Source organism: Oreochromis niloticus, linkage group LG8 (genome assembly GCF_001858045.2).
Source record: "Oreochromis niloticus isolate F11D_XX linkage group LG8, O_niloticus_UMD_NMBU, whole genome shotgun sequence".
Classification (NCBI taxonomy): domain Eukaryota; kingdom Metazoa; phylum Chordata; class Actinopteri; order Cichliformes; family Cichlidae; genus Oreochromis; species Oreochromis niloticus.
This window is the reverse complement of record NC_031973.2, coordinates 22,639,425-22,649,140: the sequence shown is the minus strand read 5'-3', so window position 1 is coordinate 22,649,140 and position 9,716 is coordinate 22,639,425. Positions and strand designations below refer to the sequence as shown.

Genomic DNA, 9,716 nt, shown 5'->3' with positions numbered 1-9,716 from the left:
TGACCAGAGTTTGCGGGTAGTTTCTTTAAAAAATATATTAGATTACATATATATATTTATATCATGATGGAGTAGGCTTCACATTTGTCAGAAAGCCTCAGTCTGGCTCTAAAATCACGGCGTCCTTTCTTATGGTTTCCAAACCTGCACACAAACCCACTTTGGAGAGAGACAGAAAAGCGGAGCATGAGGCAATGTGAGGAGCTCCCGTCGCGGCTCTCTAATGGTTTCGCTGCTATTTGAACCTCAGCCCGCCCCTTTCCTCATCCTCCGCGCTGCTCCGCTCCGCGCACCCGGCGCACCAGCGGGACAGTCCGGCTGCACCAGCGGCTCGCTCAGACCACCCCAACCTACACGGCACTGCCCACTGAAAAATAATTAAACCTGAGGGAAGCGGTCACTGTTTCTGCGCTTTAAAGTTTCCTGAGGTGAGTTTATATTCTCTTTGGACGTTTAGCCATTATATGTTATTGTGAAGAAATGAATACGACCAAGTAAGAGCTCCGCAGTGGTAAGTTACTGGGAACACGATATGACTTTATTTTAGTTGACCATGCAGAGACTTTAAGCGTGCGTGTGCAGTGAGTGCACTGACTTTGTAGTGATTTCTGTTGTATATTACAGCAATTATGTCATAGGAATATATAAACTCAATGTGATAAATGCATTACATTCTTATTAGGGACTTGAATTCGCCTCTATCTGGATTCGTTACCTGCTCGGTGAGGGCATGAATCTAAAGAACTTTCTAACCGCCTGCTGACATTATTGTTGTGGTTTGATGTGATTAATTATCAGCACCTTTAAAAAACTAAACATACTGTTTAATTAACTTTATAACAAAAAAGTCTTCCAGTGATGAGAGAAGGGAAGTAAATCCAGGTTCAGTTACGGCCAAGGCAGTTCATTTAAGACGTAATAATGTTGACTGAAGCCCAGCTGTTAATGGTCACACTGTACAGCATAAGGGCTTTTGTTGTGTGTCTGACATGAAACTCAGTCTTTTCAGCAGCATATTTATATCCACCACCAGCAGTATATCATTTCACCACTGCAGCCGTGGTCAAAATAAAATCTGGCATGTGCTTTGATTTTTAGCACGCTACTTTGTAATTACAGCAGTTACACGACGTAACCTATCAATTTTTGTACATGTCAGGGACATTACCAAGATGTGCACTGATTCAGTGGTACTGGACTTTGTGAAGTTGAAGCTGGTAGTGGTGTGTTGGGTGGGTGGGGGGGGAGTGGCCTTCTGACCCTAAGCCCTGCAGGAGAGCCCCTGAGGGAGCCCACCCTGTTAAATAACACAAACAGACTCACACTAACACGTATGCAGTGATAAAACAGATCACTGGACTGCAGTAGGCAAACGTGCACTGAGGTGGTCGATAATCATCCAGCCGTGTCACTGGTGATGATAACTTAAAATCCAATAAAGCACATGCTGTTATGGATTCAGCCTTCCTTTCTGAGGACCTGTTTGTACCGTGTTTGACCTTTTCATGTTTAACTGGCTCTGTAATTCCCTCAATTAATCTCCCCACGGTAGCCATACAGTATATCCTCCTTGAGTACTTGCCTTGATATTGTCATCTTGTTGTACTGTACGCAGCAGCAGATGGTTAACACATGCAGTGTAATGTGTTTTCTGTACACCCCCCCCCACATGATTTACACTAATGACATAGTTCTTGAAAACATACTTGATTAAGTAAACATGTACATACATTCCTCGTCGCTTTCATCTCTTCATTTTTCTTTCTTTCTTTTTTTTTACCTGAGTCCTACATTCCTCTGAGGGAAACTCTGTGACCTTTAGGTGTCATTGACGCAACTAACCAGGAAAGGGTCAGTTACCAAGGTGTGAAATCTGTACTATTATTGTTTGTCATCGCCAGATGGTCTCTTCTGACAACAAGATCCAACCCACTGGTTAAAGTCTACACCAAATCTTTAAGAGGCTGAGAATGGCAAACCTATCCATCAACAGCTGCCTGGCCACTGCTGGCTGCTGTTGGCTCATGGAAAGATAAACCATTTGCGGCCTAAAAGATCTGAGGTTCAGCCAGGATTAATTAACATAATGTAAGCATCAAACATAGAAGTGAAGGATCCATCTGTGCACGTTGTGCATATTGTATGTGTAGCCTACATTTAAGACAGTTTTTTTGTAAGATTTTTAGAGTCACCACCACACATTTAAAATAAAGTGTTTTCAACAATGATGAAAAAATTTCCTGTTTGAGACAACTTAAAAAAATTCATCTTAATTCATAATTTTGTATTTTAGGCCTAGTGAACAGATCTAGAGACTGGTTGGTGACCCTCTGGTAGCCTCTGGTCAGTAGGGAAACATTTGTATTCCCGACTACTTAGCGAGTAGTTGCTGACAGATTTTGTGGTTGTTGTACCGCAAAAATCTCCTTGTGGTTCCTTTCCTTGCTCAGAAATTATCAGAGTTAACCATATTTTGCATGGAAGATGCTGCCTTGTCTGCAAAAACTCTCTAACTAGCCAGTCACTGAGCACTTTCAAAGTAAAAGTTGTGTCTGAAACCAACATGTTTTAAAAGTAGCAACTTTTACTTTGTAGGTAAATGGACTAACTGTACAGTTTGCGTTGCTGCCTTCGGTTTCACAACCACTCAGCAAGTAGTTAACAACTGTTTGAAAACAAGCCAGTGTCTATGTTCCCTAACGATAGATAGTTATCATGGGGTCACTGGCCGGTCTTTTGTCCTGTGTGACTTAGCTGTCAATTTCACACCAACCACTCACAACACGTTGGGAAATATTCATTTTTCCCCAGCAATCAGTGGTTGCTACTCGGTGACCAACTGGTCATGTGCTTGTGTGACTAAGTTATTTACTATAGTATTAAACTCTGACTACAACTATCTGACTCAATGTGGGGATCATGAGCAAACCTGCAGCTCACTGCACCTGTGGTGTCACAACTTAGCTAATCTAACACAACCTGAACTGCTGAACTGGAAACACAAATGATATTTAACATAACGTGTAAGAAGATTGCTAAAGAACTTCCCCAATGGGATACTGGGTGTCTGTACACCATAACAGATGGCCTGAAAATAGATGTTTGTTCTGTGTATTTATCCAGAAGACTTTAATGATCACTATCATTGGGAGTAAAATATTACCGAAATTTCAAATTCTCTCCACTTCAGAATTTAATTGAAACACATTTAATTTAAGGAGGTTATTTTTTAACAAGATTACTCAATACATTTTGTTAAGTAAAAAACTTTTTTCAACTGATTTAATTTTGCTATAGGCTACATTATATATGTGCAGATGTGTTTTCATTAGCGAACCAGCTTGTGCAGCTAATGTTAGCTTAATTATTGAGCTAGCTGTAGCTTTAGAGTAGGAAAACTGCCTGCAGCAAACTAAAACTGAGACTTTTTGGAGTATAACTGCCACCGTTAACACTGTTAATGATGTACGTGTTGTGAAGAACAAAAAACTTGGCAATGTCAGCGGTAGTAAGAAACAGGGTTAGGCTTAGCAAACAAACCAGAAGGAAAAAGCTACCCGCTAAAAGGTGACACTAGCTAATTTCAATACTGCAGTGGCTTGTTCTTGTTAATTCACATATACTGTACAGTGAATATTAGTTATGTGTGGTTTGTAGCACTAGTGTTTGTGTATTCTTTTATGCTCATTTATGCTCATAAAGAAAGTAAATTGACTATCTCAAAACTTGAAATATTCTAAAAATAGTGCAGGAGCAGTGAAAAAATAGTGTATGTATGAGAGAGATAAAAACAGAAAATATCCAACAAAGTAGGCAAATTAGGTCTGCCAGTTCCAGCAGATGGAGGAACCAGAGAGGCTCGGACAGTATGGATATTTATTGAAGCATGAAAATGTTTTCTTGACTGAGGAGGAAGTGTAGCAGTGTTTTGCTTGGATTCAAACTGAGTGTGGTTGGTGAAAATAGGACAGTAATTGAAAGCCAAAGACTGACCCTGAAAAATGTGGCCTTATCTTGTATGTTTGTTCACCTGGTTAGTGGGGTTAGTGAGTGGAGGACATGAGAAGGGAGCGAGAGAGCAGGGAGGGGAAAAGCCGCGATAAAACACAAAGTCTGCCGCTGATTTTACTCAAGACAAACTGTAGCAGAGTAAACATTTTGAGTTACAGTCATGAAAAGAAGTGTGTGTGTGGCCTGACGGCTGTTTTATTTAAGCTTTTACATCCTTCATAAGTCAGTCAAGACGTTCAAGGAGTAGGAAAACAAAGAAGGAGCAATTAGAGGTAAAGAAAGCTAAAATGGAAACAAAACTAACAAAGGAACGAGGCAGAATGAAGAAAGAAACAAAGTTTAAAAAAGAAAGACAAATTAAAGGAAAGAAATGAAAAGAAAAGAAAAAAATGGAGATTAGGACGTAAACATGGTTTGAATCAGAGGAGAGGTTGAAGAGACGGATGTTTGATAGTAGTAACGACTCCACCGACTGATGCTATGCTCAGGAATGTGTTCGTGCACACACAACAACCACCACACACGGCTCCTATTAGACTGTGGTTACTCTGGTTTATATCCAGCAAAGCCACCTCAGGAAAATACTGTACACAGTGACATGGAAATGTTGTTCTGAGAATCCCCTGAACAGTAACTTGGCCAAAAAAGCAGCTTAAAACTGAATGTAAAAGCGCGATTAAGTACGACTTTTAGTGCTGTGATGCTCGATTTACATCATTGGGCCACATACAGTGATACTCACATTAACACTTAATAGGTCGCAGACACTGGATCACCAAAGTCACTGAGATTCACTGTCTGGGAACAGCGAATGTCTTGTGCTAACCCTATCCACAATAAAGGGATCTCTCCCACAAGTGGAATCCAGCCATCTTTAATAAACCTGTGCTTTCAACTGCTCTGACAAGTCAGAGTTTCTGCTGTGAGACGAGTCTATCCATAAAACAGCTGTTGAAAGAGTGATTATATTAATAATGTCGTGGACCAATCTCGCTGTTTTTCCCTTATGTCACAGCCTGCGTTCCTTCTTTTCTCCTCATAAACATCCATCAGCGTGCCATCATCCTCTCACATCTTGTTCCCTTTGCTTTCTCCTCAGCTGACCTTTTCTCTTCCTTTCATTCCTCCTACCACCTATCCCTTTCATCCTCTTTTCTGCCTGCATTTGCCATCCTCTCCCTTCACTCCTCCTTCTTACCCTACTTCACTTTAAACTCACTCTTTCCTTCCCTCCAACTCATTTGTATTGTATTTCAACTCTTGCAGAAATCAGAACCAGTGGTTCCAAGCTGAAGCAGCCAGGCTCTGCCCAGACAGAGGTGCCATACCGAGGATAATGGAGGAGATGAAGGATTAGGGGATAATCCAGGGTATGTCCAAGTCCCTGCTGTCAAGTGCTCCCCTATTTTTCTGATATCTAAGACGAATGCACAAAGACTGCTCCCTGGATTATAGCATTAGACTTATTACCATTTAATGTGTTTTTGATGCTTGTTTTAAATTCATGCTGTTTATATAATTCACTGGAGTGTGCAGAAAACAGCAAGCGCACACGAATAAGTTTCTCAGTGAGGAAAGAAGGACAGTGGATGGGTTGTTGAGCTTTGCCCGGAGGCTTCAAATATATGAGATGAGTCAGAGGGACCGACCCCCTCTGAGCTGTGGTCAAAGGTTTTTTTAACAGGATTACAGGCAGAAACAAAAGAGCAGAGCTTTCCGTAAGTACACAGCCAGAGTAATTAATGCCTTCATGTGTGCAGTATTCCGGTAATGCTGCAGGTTATCAATTAGGATGGGGTTTTTCTCTCTAACATAAGAGGAATATTTCCCCCTTATTTGGAATTACTCCCTTATTGTCTCTAACGACACTCACGTTATTTTAATCAGGGAGGTAGCCTGTTGCTTCAGCTCCGCTCATATGAGCATCTACCAGGTTCTTGCAGGCCTGCACGCTGTCTCAGATTTAAGATCGCACCTCGGTATAGCGGTCCTTCGGTGTCCCTTTGCAAGCCTCGATATGGCTTTACTCAGCGCTGGTATGTGGTATATTTCCTCCCCCTCCACACCCAGATGCCCCTCTTAAAACGGCAGCCAGGGGAAGTGGAGCGGAGGGCCTGGGACTGCGGTCAGGAGCAAATTAGAAAGGCTGCCTTGGACCTGACGCAATCCCCATTTCATGAACCATAGCCAGTCATTAATGAAGCCAGACAGGGCCTGTGCACGCGTGGGAGGCCCACTGATATTTAGACGCTGCATCTGGAAAGTGGAGAGAACGAGAAGTCCATGTCAGGGTTGGCTCATGCTATTAAAATATTTTAAAATTGGATATCAATTACTCTGCTGGCAACGAACACATGACAAAGGGCCAAGACAGACTTAAAGAAGTGTGGAACTCCAGGACTGCAAAAAGGCAGCAAAAGATTATCAGTAATGTTACATAATTAAGGTGGAGTACAAAAAGTTAGTTGCTAGCTTTTGCTAATTACTGATGCTCTGGTATCAGACTGGGCTATCTTTTGTTTTTATTTTTTATTCATAAAGAGTCCTATATGAGCTGAAGCCTGTCAGAGTAGATGACAAAAACAGCCAGAATTAAATCTCCCTTCTGCTTAATGCTATTTGTCTAGCTGTGCCAATATTTAACATGAAATCAAATTTCAGCAACACAAAGCTGAAAAAAAGAATAAATAAATATTCCGCAACAGAATATTTACAAGAAGACATTCTGCTTTGATGATGGGTTTTTCTGCTTTCCTGCTGCATTTCATCTGCAGCCTGCTGCTCTCTTTTACCCTCATCTTCAATTCTCCGTACTAGGAAGGAGGCAAAGTCTGCTACTGTCTCATTTAGTGAGATCAGCAGCATTTTTTGTAGTTTAAGAGTCCCCGTAATGTGTTTTACAGCATCATGGAGTGCAGGTTCTAACTTGTGAATAGGTTAGAGTTGATCCTCTCTATCAGCCCATCACAGCAGCAGTGCCATGACTTGCAAAGCCTACAAACCATGAGCGTAGCATTTCTTTAGAGACACATGTCATCCACGCGTTTCTCTTTTATGTAGTTAACAGTAGTTTTCACTGTCAAAAGGTGTCTTTTTCCAGCGTCATGAAAAGTTGAAACACAACAGCATCCAGATCATGTCTCCAATGCCATCTACCGTCACAGATACCAGGGGCTGAAAGTGAAAGTCAGTTTCTTGCAATGTAGATAATTCATTCATCTGTTGTTGATAATTTAGCAGAAGCAGGGACCTGTAGAGCAGAGGTGCAGCATGCTGCTATAGAGATAGAAATGTGGTGCTTTAGAAAAGGCTAATTTATGTTAAAATATGTCAGCTTCTCCTACAAAAGGTTACATAATGCCACCCTGCTACATTCTAAAGAAAAATAAAACATCTGATTAATATTACCTGAATAAAAATTAAAAGCAACAGCACAAGGCTTAAAAGCTTAAACCCTAACCCTTCAGATAAATTTGACAAACAGTCATCTTGTTAATTTCCTGATGTTGAAACGAAGCAGACATTGAAAACATGGAAAAGAAATATAATTATAAGCTCCTTTTCCCTCATCCACAAGGAGTTGCCAACATGGATGAATCTGCATATTTGATTTGGAACTGGCTTTTATGTCACTTCCTGACACAACCTTCCCAGGGATTTGTGTCTTCCCCTGGAATCTCAAACAAATGTGTTAACCACTACACTGTGGAGCCACTGGAAAAAATATAAAAGAAGGAAACAGATAAATGATTAAACTTGGACTAATACCAAAATTCAGAGAAGGTACAACTAAAGAGCTAAGGGGAAAAGGTAGGATAGTGAAAGGTGTATTTTTTTTAAAAAGAGTATAATATCTAACATTTTTAACATATTACTTTTTTTTTTCCTACTATACAAAGCACGTCGCCTGTATTTAGAATTGCTGGGAGCTCTATACAGCAGCAATCTGGTGTTAGAGCCAGATAGCAACAGTAATTTTCTTATCAGGATATTTTCATTATCTCTTCCTATCTCCCTGAGAATATTTCACTTGTTTATAAACAAATGTGAGCTTGCTGAATGAGGCCTGCTGCTCCTGCTTTGAAAGCTTTTTTGAAAGTCGTTTTTCCAGGAAAGTGTAAAATGAACTTTGTGTAACCTGCTCTCCAGACAAAGCAGGACAAAATGGAAGCAGGAATTCCCTGGAAGTACACCCATTTCATGGATAAGAAGCAGACTTTGGTTTGCTTCACAGAGCAGTAACTGTGGTCTAAAATTAGATGGTTCCAGACCAGCGGACACTTGGAACGCAGAATCCTAAAAAACCTGCGGAAAGAAAGAGAAGTTACTGTACTTTACAACGCCGTGTAGCATCCAGAAACAGAAAGTACCAGGGTCTCTCTCTGAATCTCAGCTTACACATTACAAACTGCAAGTGCGATCCATTTCTGTCAATATACCTAAAAAACAAGCACATCCCTGTCTACATTTTAAAGATAGATGTTTTTTCCCTGTTTTTACTTTCAATAGATGGCTCCATGGTGTGACCGCAGAACCGTTTGCAGCTGGATTTGGACCTATTTCTGAGCTGATGTTGACAAAGCCAAAGCCCAAAGCGAACCATTCCACCTGACCACACTCCAACTGGATCGGCTGCCTCCAGGAACACAACTGCATAGTGTTCTCCTCAATTTGTGCCTGTTTAATTCAGCCAGCTATGCATGTCAACAAGCTACAAAGACTGGGACAGAACTTGGCCTGTACATAATAAACAGACATGTTATTCCAGTGAACTATTTGGCACTGTAGGCCTGGAGTTTTACGTTTCAGCCTCAAAAACGACACAGCTTCAGATCTTGGAATAACCTTTGAGAGCTATTTTCCAGGTCCATACTTTGGACTGACGAACTGTCAGTGATTTTGGTAAAACTCTAAAAGGAGAGAAGTTGAAATTTATTGTTAAGTTTGACCTTTCCGTGGGATTAAAGGCAATTCCAGAAATTGTTTCGAGTTGATTCTCAAGAAGATCCGAGCCATTCTTGATTTCTGATCATGAATCTTCAGGAAAAGCTGTCAGGTCTGAAGGGTCTGGTCTCACATTCCCACAGCAAGCGTCGCCATAAAGGAGACCTAACGGTGGACATGATTAGCCCTCCTCTGGGAGACTTCCGCCACACCATGCACGTGGGCCGCGGTGGTGATGTATTTGGGGACACATCCTTCCTCAGCAATCACGGCGGGACTGCCAACGGGAACAATGGGGAAACTGATTCTGTTTCCAGTCCTGACAACAAGATTGGAGCTTTCTTCTCCAGGACCCTCCGTCAAATCAGGAGGGGCTCTGACAATCGACCCAGAGAGGCATCCAAGGATTTCTCTCCACCGCCTCCTGCCATTTCTCCCATCATCAAAAATGCCATCTCCCTTCCCAGGCTGGATGTGGATATGCCTAATGGAAGCCCCACCACCAAGGTGCTCTTCCCCAGTTCTCAAAACACGCCTGAGGAGAAGAAAAGCTCTTATGGTGAGTGGGAGATATGGTTTTTATGGATCAAATGATTATGCATGGCATAATTTGATTCACTTTCATCACTCTTATTAGCTCTTAGCAGCCTACACCAAACATCAGGAAGGAAAACTAGAAATTAGTGGGTAAAGAGACGGATTTTCCCTCTGGATTTAGTAGAGTTACATTCAGTAGGCGATCAGAAGCACAGAAACACTAA

The 9,716-nt window shown here is 41.4% G+C and overlaps 1 protein-coding gene across 3 annotated transcripts in view; it reads left to right on the top strand.

Moving 5' to 3' along the window:
* Nucleotides 1-201: 201 nt before the first annotated feature.
* The window catches only part of cdc42ep1a (CDC42 effector protein (Rho GTPase binding) 1a), a 13,099-nt gene continuing 3,584 nt past the window's right edge, over nucleotides 202-9,716 (top strand). The window contains exons 1-4 of one of the 3 annotated variants that reach the window (XM_025909696.1): nucleotides 202-428; nucleotides 1,902-2,088; nucleotides 5,278-5,381; nucleotides 8,521-9,514. In XM_025909696.1, the coding sequence (XP_025765481.1) occupies nucleotides 9,043-9,514 (472 nt within the window). In that variant the 5' untranslated portion in view covers nucleotides 202-428; nucleotides 1,902-2,088; nucleotides 5,278-5,381; nucleotides 8,521-9,042. The remainder of the gene's footprint in view (nucleotides 429-1,901; nucleotides 2,089-5,277; nucleotides 5,382-8,520; nucleotides 9,515-9,716) is intronic. The other 2 variants (XM_005448034.4, XM_025909697.1) reach the window with 2 other exon arrangements.